The following is a 23,269-nucleotide window of genomic DNA, read 5'->3' on the forward strand; positions in this document are numbered from 1 at the left end:
GTGTTTACCACTAACATGAAGTATAATGTGTTACAAGAAAACAATCTCAAATTCATTTGTGTAAGTTAAAGCGTCTCAAAGTTATTGCCATTTAAAGTGACACATGTCAGTTTTGAAAAAAGAGGCCTGGTCTTTAACATACTTTTGGGCCTGGTCCTTAACCGGTTAAAGAGGTTATCATGGTTACAAATAGATAAAACATGGTACCTGATTTTAGGACTACTATGTTTAAAGAACTGCAAGAACTTTGGGATCATAACATTGAGAGGTCGTTCCAAAATATCGCTGTCTAAAATCTCAGCAGAGTCTTCACAGATTTTCTGAAGGGCACCAAAAGCTCCCTGTGAAAAAAAGAAAATAAGCCAAACATAATTCAAAAACCACAAATCGCAGACTGCCGAGTGTAGAGCATGTCTGGGACACCAATGGAGCAAACAAGGAGAAGAAACATACTAAATATTATATGCAGAAAGAGAGACACTTGGGCACATTTCTTAAGACTGGTGTTCCATACAAAGAAAACTTGGAAAATGTGCCTCGGGATGTCACATAACTGTCCCAGCAATCTAGCTAAATATACATGTAGTGTCCTAGTACACTCCTTCCTGTATGGTATGTAATGTAATGTTCTCACAATGTACTAATACTGGGTATCACTATCTATTGTATAATCTGTATTTCCTGTGTGCATACACTATGTTTATTGCCATGTACTACTCTGCTCCCACCTATGGTTCACTCTATGTAGGTGCATGTGATATAGGAACCCAATCACTCCATACACAGCACGAGCTTTTGCAGAAGTTTCTAGTAAGCTGTGGGTGGAGACTTTAGCCCCGCCTTCCTCTTAGCAGGGGAAAGGATACCAGAGCAGCCATGTTCTGTAGAGTGTATTGTGTGAGATAACAGCACCTGCTGCTACTCCTGCCAAACCTAGGAGGTACATGGTGTATCTCCCAGCCCATGTAAGATACAGATTCTCCTAGGACCATTCCCCAGTCCATACAGAGGGGATAACAGCCATACTGCTACTGCCTCCAAGAAGGAGAGAACCTGACAGAAAGGAGCAGCTATAAAGGAGCCTTTCTGCATTCCTGGACCTAAAGAAGGCCTCCGGTCATGTCCAGTGCTCCGTGGTTTCCAGGCCACGTGTATTAGGCCTGTGACTGGCTATCGGATACCGCGGCCCAGTAACCGGGAGTAACTACATATACCCCAAATTAGTCACCCGCCGGGAGCCAACCGGTGAAGGTCCCTCTTCTGTAGCTGTAATCTGGACTGTGTCTCCCCAAAATCTGAGGAAAGTTGTGTCAACATCAGCCATTACCTGTCAGTGTACAAGGAAATCCTTCTCACATGCACCCTGCTGAATTGTACATGAGACTGTATCACTGTGAGGTATGGCGGCACTATATGGTAGTCCTCCTCACATGCACCCGCTGTATTGTTCATGAGACTGTATCACTGGGAGGTATTGCTGCACTCTATCAGAGTCCTCAGTAAAGAAACTTTTGGTTAATAAAGGACTGTGTCTTTTGCTATCCTTCTTTTGAAGATGGACTTGCTGTGTGTCCCATGAGAGGTGCCCCACAGTCAGGACCACCACTACAGCTACCGTGACCATTGCAACAGCTCAGCTATCAGAGGGACTACTACCCGCATTAGGTCCGACTATAACACCTGCATCCTCTGGGATACCATATAGATTTTTGGTAGGCTAATTCATTTGTGGTGGTGGGTGGGTAGCTTAGATTAGAAAGATCAGTTTGTCACAGACAACCCCTATAACAGTGGTGGAGAGGAATTGATAAATTTCACCAGTTTTTAAAGAGGACCTTCCATGTCCTCCGTAACATACGGTTTTATACACCGCTAGAAAGCCAACAGTGTGCTGAATTCATTTTCCCATTATATGTCCTGGGGCTGGAGATATTGGTTCCTTTAGCACCGATCTCTGCCCACAGTCAGAAGGGCGTTCCTAACAGTCTAGCTGGGCTGTGGAAGAACGACTGTACTGTCCATAGCCCTGTACTGTCAGAGGGGGGGAGTTCCTTACTGCCTCGGAATGACTCTGAGCTGTGAGGAACACCTCCCTAGTACAAGTCTATGGACGGGTACAGTCAGGAGGAGGGTCATTGTGAGACTATGTATAGGGAGGATTCCTGAATTAACCCTTTGTCCACAGTACTCCTGCCCGCGACTAGACCTGGTAAGACCGTTTCTATTTATTACAGTCAGTTTCTATTTATTACAGTCAGGAGGAGCATTCCTCACAGCCCAGCTAGACTGTCAGGAACATCCTTCTGACAGTGGGTAGAGATTGGTGCAGAAACTAAAGGCACCGTTATCTCCAGCCTGGGGGCACAGAATTGGAGAGCTGGCAGTGCGCTGAATTCAAGCTGCATTTCAAGGGAGAAGTGGACTTTTCACTAATCTAAGAAAGGAAAAATATAATATAGACAGACAAACTCGATAGATCATTGGAAGCCCGGGAATATTATTATGAAAAAAAAAACCACACATACACTACAAAACCTATGTAAAACTGATGTAAATCTTGGATTTACATTCCGTGCATGTAAAGATACAAAACCATCAACTGTACGTGAAAAATCTGAGAAGGATTTGTTATCTGCATTCCCTATCTCCCATGAGGAAGCAGAGACTTTGGCTGCTTATTCCGACATCTGGAGAGCAGCAGATTTTTATGTATTAAATAAGCACATTGCATCACTATTCTAGAAGAGTAATAACGGCTAATGCTTCAAAGCCTTGTACAGGAATCACACAAGCGATTCCAAGATCAATATGTGGCAAAACTTGACGATTATTAATCCTCCTATAAGATGGCAAACTAGGATGTTAATGGGGACTTAGGTTAGAAATGCATAATGCAATGCTCTAGAACTTTCTGAGATATTTAAAGGGGTAACCTGGTAAATTCAACTTCTCTCCTATCCACAGGGGTTAACTGTATAAGCGGCAGGAGCCCCATTAATGACAATAGTAAGAGAAGCTCTCATGTGTGCAATGTGACTACACCTCTATGGGACTTGGCAATCCCATAGGGATGAACACAGCCGCAGCATGCATGTGTGACCTGTCACGTCCTTCATACGTGGCAAGAGACCTATCCTGTGGGTAGGTGATAGTTACTGGAAGAGTGGCGTTTCAACCAGTCATTGCAAGCAGATGCCCATCATCAAGTACACAGCCATGATATATTCACAATATATAACACGCTGGAGTAGTATGACACACATCAGCTTGTGAAATGTCTGGTTTGATACATCTGTCTCAGTTGACTAAGTGCCATTGTCAAGTGGAAATGTCTAGAAGTAACTTCTTTACCATGAAGTAGTAGAGGATGGAAACTCATAGTGGGGCCTTTCCTGTCCTCCGTTACACACTACGGAGTTTTAAAATCGCCTCTGAAAGAGACCCCAGCACATGAACGCTGCATCCGGGGCTTTATGAAATGGGTTTCCATGATCAAGCAGCTAATCCTGATCTTAGAGAAGTCTAGAAAATCTTCGAGGATCAGTAGGACATAGGAGTGAAAGTCCACCTGGCATCCATACTGTGAACAAAGTACCAGAGGGCCTGTGCGACTAGCACCTAAATCACTTGTATTGGGCTGGCAAAGACTGCAGTCCCATCACCCCCATAGCAGTCACAGAGCACCAGTCATTCAGGCACACTGACACTTTACTGACAGGGAGGATGCAGGGAGACTGAGGGAGACTCTGATCTCGGCAAGTTGAAATATATCCCCAATCCTATGGACTGGAGATAAGTGTATATGTCATGGGACAATCCCTTTAATAGGACGGCTAACAACATGGTGGGTAAATGTACAGCGTTACTGGGCAAACCGCATGCAAGTTAACACCATCTGAAAATCCAGCACAAAGCATATGGGTGCAATTTCAGTACAGGAGAACCGGGCCTGGACTTAAGGAGAAGGAAAAAAAAAAAAAAAAAAAAAAAAAAAAAAACTCACTTCACATGTGTTGTAATCTTCGGAGTCCAACAGACCACATAGTTTTGGCAAGAGCTCTGGCCAATTCTGTAGCTCTCCCTTAGAAGCTATTGTTGTGATCAGGATTCCTAAAATAAAAAAAAAAAGTAATGGAAGAAAGACAAGATAATCGAGAAGCCCTGACAGTCACACTAGTCACTCAGGATCTTTGGCTGCCATCTAAAGGCCAAGTCTAAAGATTTAAGTCAGATGATATTTTTGAAACATCAATTTAAAAAAAAAAAAAAGAATTATCACAAAATGTAAAAATAAAACTAGTTTTACTAAAAGTGGGTAATTGTTCTAGAACAATGGAGAGGTGACCCGCTAAACCAGCGGCAACACACAAGGTCCAAAGGATCCTACTGACTATAATTGGGGGGGGGGGGTCCCTCATTTTAAAGATAAAACTGGCAGAGGAAAAAATTACTAAATAAAAATAAATCTCTGTAAAGGATTTTTTCCTCCACTGATTTTTCAGGCAGAAACTGCAACAGAGTTTCCAGTGTAGATGTGAAGAGGATGATAAGTGTATCTAAAATGTCTGCTTCTGGTATATCCTGGACCAGGAAAAAACAAACAAAAACAGAAGGAAAAACACTTACCCACAGTCGCTCGAATAAGGGGAGACGAATCCCCGATGTTATTCAGACATTCACTCTTGATAAAGTCGGTCACACCATTTGGAAAGTTATGGAAGTGAGCCTTTACATTATTTTTCAGAATCAGCCCACTTAAAGATCTTGTAGGTTCATCTGGAATAAAAGAAAAAATAAAGTTTAGGGATTGGTTGCATATGGTTTTAATGTGACCTTATGTACCTCCAGGCTACAATCAGATACAGTTTATGAAACACATGGCAGACAAACACGGATAACATTGCCCTTCACAAAAATACTGTTTTATTACATTCTGCAGAGGCTGCAAGTAACGCATACATTCATGAGCAAAATTGGGAATATGCAGATCTTCAGGAGAGGGAGGGGGTGGACAACAGCAATTGCTATAGGTAGAATCTAGAAGAGTCACAGTTATAGGCTCACACATAAAAATATAAGGATGCATTTCTACAGCCGCCTTCCCATAACATTCCTACAGTAAGAATACATCTCTCTCATCTCATTGCTTGGTTTACTTTAGAAGGGGCGTTACATTAAAACAACCTCTATTCAGTTGCCCCATTGAGGTATATGGAGACCATATGATGTCTCATACACACATATATATATATATATATATATATATATATATATATATATATATATATAAAAATTTATTTTTGTTTAAATGAGCATTTACTGTAGCATCCAAGCCCTAGAGACATTTTCCAGCCAATGAGCATGCTGTGGCAGGGAGTATCCAGAGCATCTGACAATCTGGATCCCTAGATGCTTAGGCTACAGACATGACCACTGTGCCACCCTAGGGGTGTCTGTTCCGGTCATTATACAGCAGGTCCTATCCTGCTTCGAGATATTAATCCGAACAGATTAGACGACATTCGGATATCATCCGAGTGCCTTCTAAGTAAAAACAGTATATATTCTAATAGATTTTACAAAATGTAACAAAATGGCTTTTCCCGTCAGATTCCCACCTGGCTCTCGCAGTAGCTAAAGGCAGCCAACAGAGGTTTTTATTGCCCTTATAAACTCTGCACAAAAACAGGATTTTTCAGAACGAGTTTGTGGCAAGAAATATTTACAGCATGTGAATACAATACACTGTAGAAATCCCCGCACAGCAACGGGTTATCCTGCCAGCAAACCCTGCCAGGCCTCCCACACTACATGTAAATGCTGAACACCATGGGGTGCAGATACTCCGTACAACAAATAAATTGTTATGGTCTATATTAGTAGAAGATACAATGCCAGTTGGCTGGACAGATTTTTCCTCTCTAAATGGGATATCCAGCATTTTGAGCCAAAAACAAAAAATATATAGAAGGACACAAAAGCAGCAGGAGTCTCACCCGCTATTGCTTCCATTTAGGTGCTGCCCATGTCCCCGCAAAAAGCAAACACTAGATTAATGAATTACACCAGGTTCACACCTGCATTGGGGTTTCCATTTGGGGAAAACCACAGACCCCATAGTATAATGGGGCCGCCAGAAAAATGCAGAGAGATTTTTTTTTTTTCTCCATTTTTAAAGCAGAATGGGGAACGGACGCCCCAAGACGAGATCAGACACAGGCGTAAGCCTAGCCTTATAGGATCTTTGGCGCTTCTCTCTGCCCATTTAAGAGGAGTTAGGCCAGAACCAGACTCCTGCTCTACAAACTCCACAGTCCTGGAATAGTGCCTCCTAGCCTGAATGGTTATTGAATCAATGACACCAGCAAGACTTTTAATGGCCCCTCAGACTCCTATACAGTTTCTCATACAGAATATCACTTTATAAACACTTATAAGGACCGTGAAAAACCGCTGGATCTTATTTCGCAAGTACAAGCCAAAAAAATAAATAAATCTCATAGTAACTATGAGTAACACACAAGACATTCACTCTCATGGGCGAGTCTCTAATAGGAAACTTTCCGTTTCTTTAGAACGATAAGTGAATTGCCAGTACAAAACAAGAACTGTAGTGGAAACGACTGCCCTCATGTGCGCCAGAATAGACTTTCTATTTTTGGAACGGGAGGCATTTTGAACCCGACAAAGTCCCTTTAAACTACATGCCTAGAAAAGGTACTACTGAAATACCCAAAAGACTTGGAAAGTCACAGAGTATGGTGCATGTCATGCACCATAAAAGCTGAAACTTATATACCATTAAAAACAAACAAAAAAAACACCAAGCCTATTGAAAAGATTTTACCGGGGGGGAATTTTGCCTAAGTACACAGGGTGGGTTATAACGACAAAAGTGACACTAATCTCACCCATCCCCCTATAGCTGCCATTCTGAACAGGGCTGTGCAGTTGGAATCCGAGTCAAGGCCAGTTTGGTTTGGAGTCAAACGATTTAGGCTATGTTCACATAGATCTTTGCAGGCGGATTTTGAGCCGCAACCCGCCTCCCAACTCTCCCGTTCATTTCAGTGGGAGTCAAGAGCAGATTTTTCATAGCCTATCACTGGGTAAGGCCAGTTTCTGGGTTTCTTTTTAAACTAACTGAGCTCTTTTCCATTATTTTCCAAGCTGGAAGCTCTTTGAAAAGCCTTGTGCAGGGTGAAATGTGCTGCAGAAAATGCAGACCATGTACTATACTGCTAGAAGCCCAACCCGTCTCCCTAGGGCTCTTTTGTCCCATCTGGTATACAGGACAGAACAGTGGAGCCTCGAGCAGGCAAGGACTCCGATCATCATATATCACCAAGAGGCAGAATTCTAGTTCCTGGAGAAGATTCCCTCTGGGACGTGCAGAACTTATTTACCCCTGTGCAGGGGCCTAGGAGTATACTCAATATTCCTTATGTGGATGGTCGGCAGTCATCCACTTTAATATCTATCTCCACAATAGTAGGTCGTATACAGTTATTACATTTATTAAATCTACATTACAAGGTCTTGAGATAAAATTAGTGGATAACCCTCTTACTGCATGCCCCACTTGAGCAAAATAAAGGTCCTAAAGTCAGTAACTTTTCACTAACTCCATAGTAGTTTGTACATGAGAAACTACACTGACCATTACATGTACATGTTTTGTAGTAGTTTAGGGTAGACCTCTCTTCAGTTGTCTTAGAGCGGGTTTCCAAACTATCAGCTACAACGGCCATAGACCATACACAAAAGTAGAGAAGAATCTGATCCAACCCTCTCCCCTGTATTAAAGTGAATAAAGCACTTGAGAAGACAGAAAACTTCATACTCCTCCACCAGCATCCTCTCAATTCCTGCTCCCCTCCCTATAGACTTCTATATTATCTAAAGCCTTTGTGAACGGCCATCCCTCTTACTCTAGTAAGGGCGGGTTCACACCTGCGCCCAATCTCCGTTTTTTAGGTTTCTGTCTTCTGCTGATAGAAGACGCAAACCTGCCAGACAGTGTCCAGCCTGGAGTGTCCGTGAGTGTTTTGTGCTGTCCGCAGCGAAACCGGGGTTTTTGTTTTTTTAACCAGACACAAAGTACTGCATGTTCGACTGTGCCTGGTTAGATTTAAAAAAAAAAAAAAAAAAAAAAAAAAAAGGTTTCACCACAGAGAGCACAAAACGCTCACAAGCCGGACACTTTCCAAACCCATTCAAATGAATGGGTTTGAAAAATGACTGCAGGTCTCCGTCTCCTGTCCAGTATCGGGCAAACAGAAACCTGCAAAATGGAGATCGGGGTGCAGATGTGAACCCGCCCTAAGGCTCTACGCAGATACCAGTGATGGAAAAATGACCACAAAACATGGATGTTCCTCACTGCCAATTCGCACCTGTGAGCAACCAGTTTTCACAGGTCCCCATAGACTTGAAGGATGGAGCAAGAGACATAAGTGGAGAAAGAACCTTTTTTTTTTTTTTTTTTTCTCCAATGTTCCTTACATTCACCTATCCTATTGATTTATGGAGACTTAGAGAAAACTTAGTGGCCAGTTACCTTGGAGAATATACACTCAAGCATGTCACAAACTTTTCCTGATCAGAAGTGGACAGCCACCAACATATAGGAATCTTCCCAGTCTGCCATACGTGTCACAAAATCCAGGATTAAAGAGGCACAGACAAGATACACATCAGCAAATTCAATAAATGAATCCTTGCTGCGACAAGCTAACCCTACAGAGGACATCCTCACTAATGCAAAGGCCAATAAACAAAAGGCCTGTCATTGTCACACATGGGTATTATTCTATACTCTACAAAGGCTGAAGAACGTCATAGAAAGAGACAGAACATCCAAAAGAGAGAAAAATACCAAACTCCAAAAAGACTAACAGTGGAGAGAATCTACTTGCACAATAGGTCCTATTGAAAGGGGCTGGCTTCAGTCGTGCCTATTGTGGGGTGGGAGGTTTATAGCAGCTATACATTGGGAACATTGCATGGACTATAGAGTGACTTTATCCACAGCGTAGCATCCATGCTAAAATACACTGCACATGTCCAAGGTCTTTAAAGCACTAAACAAAATTGCGACATTCACCGGAACTTGCGTTCTGCTTCCTACAGACTCATTCTCTGGCCAGAAATAAAACTTTCAGAATTGAAAGCCAAAAGTCAACCAAGCTAAGGCTAGGTTCACACTAGTGCAGGGCTCTCCCATCATTTGCATTCCCCCTTGAGTACCTAAATGACAAAGACCCCATACACTGTGCAGGACTTTTCTCTCAGGCTGGGTTCACATATGCGTTGAGTCCCCGTCGTATTGTCGGTCAATAATCGGAGGACTGATACTCCATGTGCTCACCTGTGTCATTCAGGTCCCCAATAAACCAGAACAATGGAGAGCCAGAGCTAATGTGAACATAGCCTAAGGAAATGTAACTAAAGCTACATATGTTCCTGCCTGGGAAACAACTGAGATAAAGGGGACACTGTGGGAAGCAGAAATATTATAAAATAAAAACAATGTAGTCCCAAAACTTCATCTCTCATCCTAGACATGGAAACTGGCATCACAGACTTTATGATCTCTCAATAGGATTTCTTTATTAGGGTGGATCTCACATGGAGATTTTTGGTCAGGATTTTGAGGCCGTATCCGCCTCAAAATCCTGACCAAAAAGTCGGCTCCCATTGAAATCAATGGGAGCCGCTGAGTTGTTTTTTTTCTGGGAGCCGTTTCTTCCGACAAAAAGAAGCCAGATGCTCATGCTCACACTCCCTCCTCTGGACTAGGCACATTCATTGGGCCTAATCCGGAACAGAGTGCGCAGCTGGATGCCGGTGCAGTGCCTCCGCCTCAGGTTCCGGGCCAAAAATCTCTGTGTGAACTTACCCTTATTCTTCCACACCCCTGTCGTTACACCATAACATCTCAGGACTGTACCTTTTACCATTAAGCTTTATAGGAAACTGACTGTTCCTTTGTTATATGGTATAACCTTAGGTTACAGCTACAACCATTACACCACTGCACATACACCCAAAAAAAAAAAAAAAAAAAAAAAAAAAAAAAGGAAAAGCAGCAATCTGTGGTTAAGAATAGAGATGAGCGAACAGTGTTCTATCGAACACATGTTCGATCGGATATCAGGGTGTTCGCCATGTTCGAATCGAATCGAACACCACGTGGTAAAGTGCGCCAAAATTCGATTCCCCTCCCACCTTCCCTGGCGCCTTTTTTGCACCAATAACAGCGCAGGGGAGGTGGGACAGGAACTACGACACTGGGGGCATTGAAAAAAATTGGAAAAAGTCATTGGCTGCCGAAATCAGGTGACCTCCATTTTAGACGAATAGTGGATTTCAAATCCGGGTCATATGAGAATGTGAACTTTGTGACTATGAGACAGGGATAGCTGTACAGGCAGGGATAGCTAGGGATAACCTTTATTTAGGGGGGAATGTTATTAAAAATAACTTTTTGGGGCTCTATCGGGTGTGTAATTGTGATTTTTGTGAGATAAACTTTTTCCCATAGGGATGCATTGGCCAGCGCTGATTGGCCGAATTCCGTACTCTGGCCAATCAGTGCTGGCCAATGCATTCTATTAGCTTGATGAAGCAGAGTGTGCACAAGGGTTCAAGCGCACCCTCGGCTCTGATGTAGCAGAGCCGAGGCTGCACAAGGGTTCAAGCGCACCCTCGGCTCTGATGTAGGAGAGCCGAGGGTGCACTTGAACCCTTGTGCACCCTCAGCTCTGCTACATCAGAGCCGAGGGTGCGCTTGAACCCTTGTGCACACTCTGGTTCATCAAGCTAATAGAATGCATTGGCCAGCGCTGATTGGCCAATGTATTCTATTAGCCTGATGAAGTAGAGCTGAATGTGTGTGCTAAGCACACACATTCAGCTCTACTTCATCGGGCTAATAGAATGCATTGGCCAGCGCTGATTGGCCAGAGTACGGAACTCGACCAATCAGCGCTGGCTCTGCTGGAGGAGGCGGAGTCTAAGATCGCTCCACACCAGTCTCCATTCAGGTCCGACCTTAGACTCCGCCTCCTCCGGCAGAGCCAGCGCTGATTGGCCGAAGGCTGGCCAATGCATTCCTATGCGAATGCAGAGACTTAGCAGTGCTGAGTCAGTTTTGCTCAACTACACATCTGATGCACACTCGGCACTGCTACATCAGATGTAGCAATCTGATGTAGCAGAGCCGAGGGTGCACTAGAACCCCTGTGCAAACTCAGTTCACGCTAATAGAATGCATTGGCCAGCGCTGATTGGCCAATGCATTCTATTAGCCCGATGAAGTAGAGCTGAATGTGTGTGCTAAGCACACACATTCAGCACTGCATCACGCCAATACAATGCATTAGCCAGTGCTGATTGGCCAGAGTACGGAATTCGGCCAATCAGCGCTGGCTCTGCTGGAGGAGGCGGAGTCTAAGGTCGGACCTGAATGGAGACTGGTGTGGAGCGATCTTAGACTCCGCCTCCTCCAGCAGAGCCAGCGCTGATTGGCCGAATTCCGTACTCTGGCCAATCAGCACTGGCTAATGCATTGTATTGGCTTGATGAAGCAGTGCTGAATGTGTGTGCTTAGCACACACATTCAGCTCTACTTCATCGGGCTAATAGAATGCATTGGCCAATCAGCGCTGGCCAATGCATTCTATTAGCGTGAACTGAGTTTGCACAGGGGTTCTAGTGCACCCTCGGCTCTGCTACATCAGATTGCTACATCTGATGTAGCAGTGCCGAGTGTGCATCAGATGTGTAGTTGAGCAAAACTGACTCAGCACTGCTAAGTCTGCATTCGCATAGGAATGCATTGGCCAGCCTTCGGCCAATCAGCGCTGGCTCTGCTGGAGGAGGCGGAGTCTAAGGTCGGACCTGAATGGAGACTGGTGTGGAGCTATCTTAGACTCCGCCTCCTCCAGCAGAGCCAGCGCTGATTGGTCGAGTTCCGTACTCTGGCCAATCAGCACTGGCCAATGCATTTCTATGGGGAAAAGTTAGCTTGCGAAAATCGCAAACTGACAGGGATTTCCATGAAATAAAGTGACTTTTATGCCCCCAGACATGCTTCCCCTGCTGTCCCAGTGTCATTCCAGGGTGTTGGTATCATTTCCTGGGGTGTCATAGTGGACTTGGTGACCCTCCAGACACGAATTTGGGTTTCCCCCTTAACGAGTTTATGTTCCCCATAGACTATAATGGGGTTCGAAACCCATTCGAACACTCGAACAGTGAGCGGCTGTTCGAATCGAATTTCGAACCTCGAACATTTTAGTGTTCGCTCATCTCTAGTTAAGAACTTTTTAAATGCAAAATTGGCCACTAAGTTTTCCTATCTATTATATTTGCGCACAGATTATTGGTTGCATGAACAACATTTTTTTCATTACAAATAGCGGATATCTGTATGGCAACAATGTACAAAATTAGTAAAATACAATAGCTATAAGCAACCCTTAATAGAAAAAGGTCCCAATTTCAAGGCCCCTTTTAACTAAAAATTGCCAGTGCAAAACCACTTGCAATCTGAACGGAACATTGACGGTATGTTCACACAGAGTTTTTTTTTGCAGGCGTATTTGATGCGGAATCCTCCTCAAAATCCACCTGCAAAAAAGGCTCCCATTTATTTCAATAGGAGCAGCTTGCTTTTTATTTTTCCCGCTAGTGATTATTTTTCAGCTAGCGGAAAAAAAGAAGCGACATGCCCTATCTTCCTGCGGATTCGGCGACTGACTCAGCCGCGGCGTGAGACCCATTCATTCGGGCCTAATCAGGAGCGTGATGCCAATGCACTGCATCGGCATCCCATTGCAGCCATCTGCTCAGAGAAATCACACGGCAGGAACTAGCCATGTGAACTAGCCTCATGTCCGCAACTGTGGCCAGAAATGTTTAAATAAAACAATCCAAAAATGTAGTCCATCGAAATAAACTGATGGACATTTAGTTTAGTTAAAATAAATGAATTTCTATGTAAATGGATGTAAAAACCTTAATAAACCAACACAGAATATGTGGAACCATGATACAGTTTACACCTAATTCTCAGCCTTCCACTGAATATTATGTAAGTAACACACAAATATGCAAAATCTAGATGGTTAATCTGCATAAATGCTAAGAAATGTAACCGTATAAGAATGACTAAAAACATGGCTTCCAGCTATTCCAATTTATGTATCAAATGCTCCAAAGGGAAAAAAAAATAGCTATTACCCTTTTGTTGCTATAGCAATAGCAAAGGAAGAAAATGAGGCATTTTTTGGCTGTTTGCACAAATTACTCTCACATCCATCAAAAGCCAAATGTATGTCATAGCGGAAGGTTTGTGAAGTGGTAGTGGGCGTTAAAAAGAAAAAGTTACAGTAAGTTATTCTTTGAACACAAATGCGGCCACAATTGGCAGTGTAAATATTTTTATGTTTATTCTAAAATCTAAGGGCTCGTTCACATCTGCGCCCGGTCTCCGTTCTGCAGGTTTCTGTTTCCTGCACAAAACAGGGCAAAAGACGGAAACCTGCCGGCATCTTTTTAACCCGTTCATTTGAATGGGTTTGAAAAGTGTCTGGCCGTGAGCGCCGGTGAGCGTTTTATGCTGTCTGTGGCGAAACCGGTTTTTTTTTTTTGTTTTGTTTTTTTAATCGGACACAGAGTCGGACATGCAGTACTCTGTGTCAGATTTTTTAAAAAATGGTTTCGCCGCGGAGAGCATAAAACACTCACTGGCGCTCACGGCTGGACTCGGCATGACAGGTTTCAATCTTCTGCATGCAGAAGATGGAAACCTGAGAACGGAGACCAGCATCATTCACACACGGCTCGCAACGTTAAAGCCGATGTCCTTCATACCATTAATTCTGGTCTGTCAAAGGATCAAAAAATAAATAAATAAATAAGACAAAAAGCAGATCCGTTAAATAATGGATATGAATGGAGCCCATTTGACTAAACACTTAATTTTGAAGGACACTGGGCACATGGAAATTCTGATGCAGATGTCACCCCGGCCACTCTTGTGTGCGTGCTGTCTGATTTAATCCACACAAGCCAATGTTGTTGCTTTGCATGTCCTTGTGTACTAAAAATTGCACCCCCGACTTGCCCATTAAATTCTAGAAAGGGCAGGACAAGCAAAAAAAAAAAAAAAAATAGATAAAAGTTGTAAAGAGTTTTTCTTTGTTTAATTCGTGCTAAAGTTTACAAAGTTTCATATGCAAATTCACATCAAAATAAAGAGCCAAAATGGTTTTATTTTGGTTGCTTGAACCCCTTAAGGACCTTTCATCGCCTACACTTCTTTGCACCCTTCAATAGGCACCTAAAAGTGTGTTGAGGTTAAACAAATAGGTATCCATTGTACAGTGTAATGTTACATCATATTCTAAGAGACCTCATCATGTTTTTCAAGGACTCCATTTGCATTTATTTTACATTTACTAGTTAATACGTAAACCTGTACTGTCATGTACTTCACACGGGTGAGGGGTGCGTTACATTACAGGAGCCGTGTCTTATAACCAGTCCAGTACTGTACTGCAGGCATACGAAAAAAAGAGAACAATAATCCAGCATGGAGGAAAGGACTCCAATCATCATAAAAGACTATGATGGTAGGAGGTCCGAGTCCCTGAAATACACCCAATACCAGTTCGTATTTCACAGACTAGACATGGCCATGTGAAACCAGCTTATAGATGACCCTTCATCCCATCCAGCAAATCCAGTTTTTGGCATCTATAACTAGGCACCACTACACAGATTCCAACACAATTGGAAATTTTCTCTCTAGCCCCCACCATTCCTGAGCAACAAGCACAGCTGGTTTTGGTGACTGATGTGCTAGTTAGGCTCTGTAATGTCAGGAAGGTGGTGTCAGGTAGGGGGTGTCACTCAGAGCTCCAATCAGAGGCAGCCAGTGTCAGAGCTCCGATCGGAGGCAACCAGTATCAGAGCTCAGAACTGCACCCCTTGTCTGCTCCTGCCTGACACCACCCATTTGACAGTACAGAGTCTAAATAGTAATCAGGCACCAAAGCTAACAGCATTGATAGCTTGGGAACGTTGAGGACTGGAGAGAAAATTCTAACTGTTCCAGAAGCAGTGGTGTGGCAGCTACTAAATGACAAAGAGATGGGCTTGTTTATTTTAGCAAAGGTAAAATGTAATATTACAATATATTACACATGAACTATTTATGTTGGAGAGTTAGGCTGAGGCCCCACATTGTGCAAACAAAACTTTGTTGCAGATTTTGCTACTACCATTTCCGCAAGGTAAGGTCTCAGCCTTGGTGTACATTGTAGCCACATGTCCAGTGGCCCGCTCATCAATGATGTGATACACTGACTGGCATCACAGAGTGGCTGGGGTAAAGGAGAGGTAAGAGGTGCATCGGTTTTATTTGACAGCATTTTGGGGTTTAAAGATTTTTAAAACCAGACTATCACTGTGTGACCACGGTCTTTGTAAGCAGATCACATCAGTCGCTGGCTGGCAGAAAAAGTGAGAACAGGACCATATCCCCATGAGATTTACATTCATGAAACCAGTAAACTATGCGTACAACCACACCTATAAGAACTGAAACTTTTACAAGTTGTTAATGAAAGTCATGAATCATGCTGCAGAAAATGATGGATGCAAAAACTGTTATGTTCAGATTGTCCTGCGCATGAGTAATATGTCTGTCCCTGGAGATACAGCTGTTACTAGTCCATGTGACTCACAGTAATATGCACATATGTACAATGCTTTATACCATAGCAATATGTGGAATCTGAGGGAATAGCTTACAGCAGCATGCCCTTTTTACATAGCATACAGGAGCTACTCTTAGGCTGTGCCCCTACTATGCCAGCCTGTGTACATCAGCAGCTCTAAGTCATTACTGAGGGCAGAAGTGACTGGTACATGAATGCAGTGGACAAGTCCATATAGAAATCAGTAATGACCACCATGTCCAATAAGACTACAGTATCACAGATCTACTCCACTGACACTTATACAATACTATTCAGCTAGCTCTCCCCCCTTTAGACAAGCAGGTCAGCTTTGCCAGCACACAAAAAAAAAAAAAAAAAAAAAGCACACTTTCATTTGGTATGTATGAGAAACAAGGACATGTGAATATCCCTATTTATAAGTCCATCTGCTGAACACACAGAAGTGACATACGCTCACTAGAATACGGCCTGGTGCGTCCATCTGCGTTCGGGCCATTCCGTTCCCCTCTCCGCATTTTTCACGCAAGCAGCACTTTTCTCTCCACATATTTCATGTGGAAACCACACGGACTCCATAATAGTCTATCGGGTCCAGGGGTTTTCTATAGAAAACCACTTTTTTTTTATGCGGATTAGGTTTCTGTTTGGGGGCACCCTAAGCAGACTCCCCGAACGGAAACCCATGTGCAGATGTGAACCAGACCTAAGACCTTACTCTGGAAATAAGAGCAAGCAGGACCCCAACATTGTATAGAACATTATATTCTGACCCACAGACATCCTGGATAACGCAATGTGCACCCACTGTAGAAGAGACTTACCTTCAGATTTTAGCTTGGTGAGGACAAATATTAAATAATTATTGAAGTCAGGAAACTGGTTAAGCTGCTCCAATTTCTGAAATGAAGAGTTAAGGTTAAACGTGACATTAATGGACTACGTTAGAGTGCGGTCCCACAAATGGTACTTGATAAACACGTCCACATGAATCGAGCGTTAACTAAGGCGGCAGTTTTATTCTTGCGCGGCATCCTATATACTAAACCATGCGCTCAAACAGGTTCTTCACACAAGTAAACGAAGCTTGACTAATGAATAATGACTTTATAAAACTGCCTCAAAGAAAACTTGTCTTGACCATTACACAGTGGTCATTGGGTTTTCTAGGACTTTGATATTACATAGTATTATAGTAGATAAAGCTTAACAAAGACGCAGGTCCACATCACCACATCCTGAGGCAGCCAGGTCCGTAGTCTCACCACTTGTACAGTAAAGAACCTCTGTCTAGGACGCTGATGAAATAATCCTAACTATAGAGAGAATATATAGGATAGGATAAGCCATATACACAATGTACAACGCATTGCCTCCAAGACAATGAGAGACTTAGCACTTGCAGAAGCACCATAGCCCCTTTTTTATCAGCCGATGATGTGGGTGTCAGCAGTCGGACCCCTGACTGATCTAGTATTGATAGCTTAGCCTTAAGACCTGTATATGAAAGTCCAGGAATGTTCCTTTAATTTACATACGACAGGAAACTTCTAATAAAGTTACATTGTTTTTGAGCACTGGGCAATGTAAAACATAACAGTTACATACAGTCACTAAACCTATGATGCAGGGTATGGTAGCCCAATGTCTTTACACAGACACACACTTATCATATATATGTGGATTTTGGGTATACATTATGTATATATGGGTATATATTATGTGGATGCCCCTTATATCGCTATTGTAAATAAAATATCCCCACAATGAGGTGGAGGTAAAATTTCCAACCCCTATTTTGAATGCACTATAAATAAGAGTGTATGCCATGTATGTAAAGTATATTCCTCAGCAGGGGCTATTTTTACTCCTGATGATTGGTTATATTAATAACTCAGTAGAAGAGTAAAAAAAATGCTGTGTCGCTGGCCGTCATCGCCTCCTTTCCCTCTATATAGGTGTTTTATTAAACAATTACTCAGGAATGGAAGTAAAAGACATGTAAGTATTACTAGATGGGTTGTAAATGAACCAGAATGGCAGATATAACTCAGAGCTGTCCATAATGGTGGATCGTAAGCATGCCTAGCCAGTGAGTCAGACAATCCTCAGCAGCCTCGTACACTACAGTACAACGACTAGAACAGGAACCAGGGAATGAATTAACACCTGAAGGAAGATAGTCGGGACTGATGATAGCCCCTCTGTGTCTTACTGACTTTGTATACAGGTTATCATGACTCACAAGGGATACAGCTGGCCAGGAGATTCTATAAAACTGCTGTGTAACAAATGTATAGTAAATAGAAATTATATATATATATATATATATATATATATATATATATATATATATACATACATTTAGAACGTGACACAAAGGATCTGCTATGTGCATGGGTCCAAATCTGAGGCATCCATACCTGAAGAGGTCCTACCTATGGAACAAGTGGTAAGTATCTTTGTACTAGGGGCCCAAAGTCTGAAGGAACAGATGGTTGTACACTGTCTCACCATCCAAAGCTTATGGGACCCATAAAGAAGTTAATCCAAGAGACGCTCAATGGAGCTCAGCCTGCATAGCCAAGTCATTCAAAGAGGGACATAGGATCCCATACTGGTGACCGCTGGTAAACTCAGCAGTGGGACCCCCAGTGACGTTATCACATGGAGTTTTTGCTTTTACTGGTATAGTTAGTTTTGTTTGGTTTTTTTGAGTTCCCCAAATTCCTGTCCTGTTGAGAGGAGAGGTTGCAGGACATGCAAAGCTTAACCCATCCAATTCTTCAGAAGCACAAGTACTCAGCTCAGATTGGAACTACCACCTCTCGATTCACAGCAGATGGCGGAACCAAGCAGGACTGTAGGGACACCTTGGGGTCCTAGGGGTGGGATCCACAACTGTCAAACATTTCTTGTGGATATGCCTTAAAGAGGAGCCATCATCACCTCCACAACTTTGCATCCTTCATTAGGTGCTGCTCCCCAGATTCCCGCACTGAGCTAACCCTCCTTGTTTATTTGAATCTCTACTGTCAAGTGGGTGGTCCCTGACTGTCTGCCATAGCAGAAGGATGCATAGAGGTAGAAGGTGGGGAAATGTCCTTAGTAAGGCCATAAATGTACAATGCTCAATCCCATGAAGTCTATGAGAGTTAGGGAAATGAAATATTTGTAGCCATAGAATGGGGAAAAAAAAAAACTGGTGGTCACTGTTCCGCCATCCTTTTGACTGTAAGGTCCATGTGAAGGTAATCTAAGTTTTAGTAAATGTCTCCAATCCTCTGACAGTGTGACCTATAGAAGACATTTCTCATGTCTACAGCAAATAATTCTGCTGTCTAATGGCATTAGACGTCTGCCGCAAGGCAATGGTGAGGAAGAGGTTAACACTAGCCGCCAATCCTAGGTGGTCTATGGCCAGCTCAGAAGAGCACAAGTTACTGAATTGCATAATTTGCCAGTGTTTTGTCATGTGGCTGGAGCATGGGGATTACAAGAAGTCATCCCAGATAAGAGCTCTTCATGTGCTGCTCTCCTAATCCCAGGATCCCTTCATCGTCATCCCACTACCATCTAATCTCCAGCACAGCAGAACATACCCTCATATTTTATAGAACGTCCATTAGTTATAGGTCCGGCCTCCAGTAGTGGGAAGACACAGAGGCATCAATATTCCTGAACAATTGACTATTGAGATGGACTATGGGCGCAAAAGCCAAACCAAGACACATCAGACTATTATAGCAAGTGAACAGGTCATTCAACTATACTGGGGCTGACAGATACCCATGTAATGTTGGGCTCAGGGCAAACAATAGAAATTGACTAGAAAATCCTAACTGCACAACTGAATTTCCCCATGTAGTAAACAGGGGAAAAGACACCGAACTTTCACCAATGTCCTCCAACTTCAAGGCCAGTTTCCCGTGAAATGTCACCATAAGAGTAGGTTCACATACACCATCTATTTATGCCACAAAGAGCCACCACCTTACATGGCTTTGAACATTGTATAGTATCTAAGCTACACTAATACAACTCATGTGCCATTCACTTCAATGGCTGCAGAAATGCAGTACCACCACATGGCCACTATACAATGTGCTGAGCAATCTGATCCTAGCTCTATACACTGTATAGTACAGGACCGCCAGAAGTCTAAAATAGCTGATCAGTATGGGAGCTGAGTGTCCCTTACTCAATGATATACTCATAACTTATCCTGCCAATTGTTCAGCAAAAAAAAAACCCTAGAAAATGCCTTTAGATGGCTTCAGCAGTGACATGCTGGTACTGAAACTCAGAGGTACTCTCAAACTGATGCCAGCGATAAGGTAGGGCACCGCTAGGGACACAGACCAGCTTTACCAGACACTTGCTGGTGCCAAAATTAGGGTTTATTTTGGGGTGTAAACTAAACTAACAAATGGGAGGTATAGAGCTACACTAGACAGTATACAGAGTCTCCAATAATGGCAGGTTTGGCACCTTCCACGCTGGGGCTTCTGAATCCATATCTTCTACAACCTTGCCAGCCAACCTATGGTGATACTCAGACCTCGTTAGCAGGTGATGTACAGGCCAACGAAGCACCACTATAGGCGGATAGAGAATGGTAGCAAAGACCCCCGATCCTACAGTGCTGATCACACTAGTTATACTGGGATCGGGGCACGGAGCTCCCACCAAGAACACCACTCTGCTGCAGGTACTTATAGGTGCGCTACTGTACACCATTAACTCTTCCTGGGCAGTGCAATCTGCCAGTATAACTCTAATCAGACAGAACCATCATGACCAGAGACAGTGACAATGTCCTGCATGGTCAGGAGCGTGTGAGAAGGACGGCTCAGGAGTTGGAGTCAGGGATAGTTTTAGGTAGAGTTAGAAACACAACCAACTCTGACCACAAAACAAAACATGGGAAGAATATGCAAATCTGACTTCCATGATGTAATTAGGAAGCCAGTGCCTCAGGCATGCACACCAATAGAGGGCGCTGACTGAGAATGTGCAAGTCTATCTTCCATGATGTAATTAGGAAGACAGAGTCTCAGTCAAGCACACCAATAGAGGGCGCTCCCTTTAACATCATGCCGACCTTCTCAGGAGGCCTTTGTTTGCAATGATGTTGGGATTATACCAGGTACAGTCTAAAGTTATGTTTAGTTACATTGTATAACTAGATACAGTTTGCTACAGATTTACCTTCATCCTTGATGTTATTGATGAATTAGAGGATCTTTACTGCTTCTTACTGACCGTGGCTGTCATTTACGAAAGGGTAGGCCCTATGACCCACAGACTCTACAGCCCCAATTTAATGAACACTTAGCTAAAACTTAAAGGGCTTTTCTGGGACTAGAACATGGATGACAGACATGGAGACCTGCACCAATCTGCTGATCAAAGTGGCAGCAACACTCCAGTAAGGGCTGCTCCCGCTTGTGATATGTTCATTGGCCACATAGCATGTTTGCACCTGAGTTCCATCCAAGTCAATGGGTCCGATCTGTGGTACCAAGCTCAGCTCCTATACAATGTGCTGTGCATGGTAGTAGAGAAGAGGCTGTAGCCTCGGCAAGCAGTGGCCTGGTGATGTTGCTGGGTGCCAAACTCCCACCGACAGCACTTATCCACTACACATAGGCTAAATGTCTGCTCATCATGACCCTAAGAATGGGGGTCCTCACATTCCCTGTGATAGCGATAATGGAGACAGCGGGTACAGAGCTTTGTATCTTCTATAGACGTATGACCACCACAGGCCCATTCACACAAGGGGCGTAGGGACCGCCATTCTTATGACTGCACATCAAAGAATATATAGTAGTGGGAATATTCCGTTGATCATCTTGGGGTACCTTTCAGAACTGCCCCTTCCCCTGTATGAAACATACTTGCGGGTTACAGCTAAAAGAATGTATCCATCCACATGTAATCGCATAGAATATGACCAGTGTCTGATAGCTGGTCAGCACAGGTGTATACAGCTGCCTGGTCAGTGACTAGTCTAGGGCCACACATCACACTATAAGTAATGTAAGTAATGCCCCAAAGCGTTGCATATTGCCACAACTATATCACAATGATACAAAAAAAACCTCAAACCTAACAGATTTTTTTTTTTTTGCAACTATTGAGTCACAATGTGACCACCTTCACTTTTCTGGCTTGCCATGACCCCGCCATCTCCAGCCATGTGACCTGCCCCATTGCCAAAGTCACCTATAGCCCCCTATATCTACAGGCGGCGGCCACAGGGCTACAACCAGCATGTATCACATTGTATCCAGTGTGAGAGAACAGCTGGAGGACTACAGCTCCCAGCCAGCAGCACCGGGCAGTATACACTATACACAGTGCATGATAGGGGCAGGTACAGCTACATCCTCCTACCCAGAAGACCGGGAAGTAACGGGCAGGTGGTGAGGCCTAGGCCGGGTGTGGCGGGAAGGTCCCGGGGTGACAGTGAGCAGGCGGCGGACACCGGAGGTAGCCATCCCCGCCGCCCTGCAGGCCTCAGCACGCACTTCCCCGGCCTCAGCCCGCACTCAGTCTCCCCTTCAGGGCCCGGGGTGCTCGGCACACGGCTGGAGAATGAGCGCCCAGTCTAGGCCGCGGCGCCTCCTCCTCCGCCCTGTCGCCGGCATTGAAGCGCCCGCCCGGCAGCGCCATAGTCTGGATGAAGGATACTTGTTGCACCGATCTCTGCGTGGAAGTGTCCGGGGACTGCGACTCTTTGAGCAGCTGTAGGATCTGCTGGAGCCCCTGCTCGTCCGGCTTCCACTCGTACTCCATGCTGCGGGACACGAACACGGCGCGGACACAGCACAGGAGAGGGGGAGGCGGCCTGGCCGGGAAATGGAGGCAACGGCGCGGTCCTACAGACCGCCGGGTACTGGTAGGAGGCGGCGCGGTCCTAGTGCCGGCTGCTGAGGACAGGCGGCTGCGCGGTCCTAGAGCCCGATGGCTATATGACTTCTTGATAGAAAGTGCTGGAGACTGACGAGACCTGAATGGAGAGCCCAGTATAGATGCAAATATAGGGATGGCGGGGGCGTGCTGCAAGCTATGGCGGCATAAGGGGCCTCCATTACCAATATTTAGACAGTCTGACATATGACACAATTATCACATGCCACATGCATCTGTACACTGACTATCAGCCTCTATTCACACCACCGTTGAGAACACTGATTAAAAAAAAAAAAAGTCTATTTTTGGACAGACTATTTTTAAAAACTGACATGCTCAATTTTTGTCAGTCAAAATGGACATAGAGCCCTGTGACTAGCCCTGAGGGTCGTGACGTCACCAGGACCCTCAGGTCTATCAAAAGCGTTCCGATAAACCAGATGGGTGAATAAATAGTCCCCGCACATCTCCTTTATCCCCTTCCCGCCGCATTTTAGTTTTTGACTCCGCCCGCCCCCTTCCAAAGCCCATAACGTTTAGTTTTCCACTCTCAGAGCTATATGAGGTCTTAACGTTTGTAGGCCAATTTTCCCAAA

At 44.0% G+C, this 23,269-nt stretch overlaps 1 protein-coding gene across 2 annotated transcripts in view; it reads right to left on the minus strand.

The window, feature by feature from the left end:
- Positions 1-22,617, minus strand: part of TNPO1 (transportin 1) — a 50,713-nt gene extending 28,096 nt beyond the window's left edge. For both annotated transcript variants that reach the window (XR_012715445.1, XM_075270587.1), the window contains exons 1-5: positions 22,452-22,617; positions 16,577-16,652; positions 4,627-4,776; positions 4,004-4,110; positions 208-341 (exon numbers count right to left, since the gene is read on the minus strand). Coding sequence is in view for 1 of the 2 variants with exons in the window: in XM_075270587.1 (XP_075126688.1) it covers positions 208-341; positions 4,004-4,110; positions 4,627-4,776; positions 16,577-16,652; positions 22,452-22,556 (572 nt within the window). In the remaining variant the exon portion in view is untranslated. The remainder of the gene's footprint in view (positions 1-207; positions 342-4,003; positions 4,111-4,626; positions 4,777-16,576; positions 16,653-22,451) is intronic.
- Positions 22,618-23,269: the final 652 nt, after the last annotated feature.

The sequence above is a fragment of the Leptodactylus fuscus genome, chromosome 1 (assembly GCF_031893055.1).
Source record: "Leptodactylus fuscus isolate aLepFus1 chromosome 1, aLepFus1.hap2, whole genome shotgun sequence".
Taxonomy (NCBI): domain Eukaryota; kingdom Metazoa; phylum Chordata; class Amphibia; order Anura; family Leptodactylidae; genus Leptodactylus; species Leptodactylus fuscus.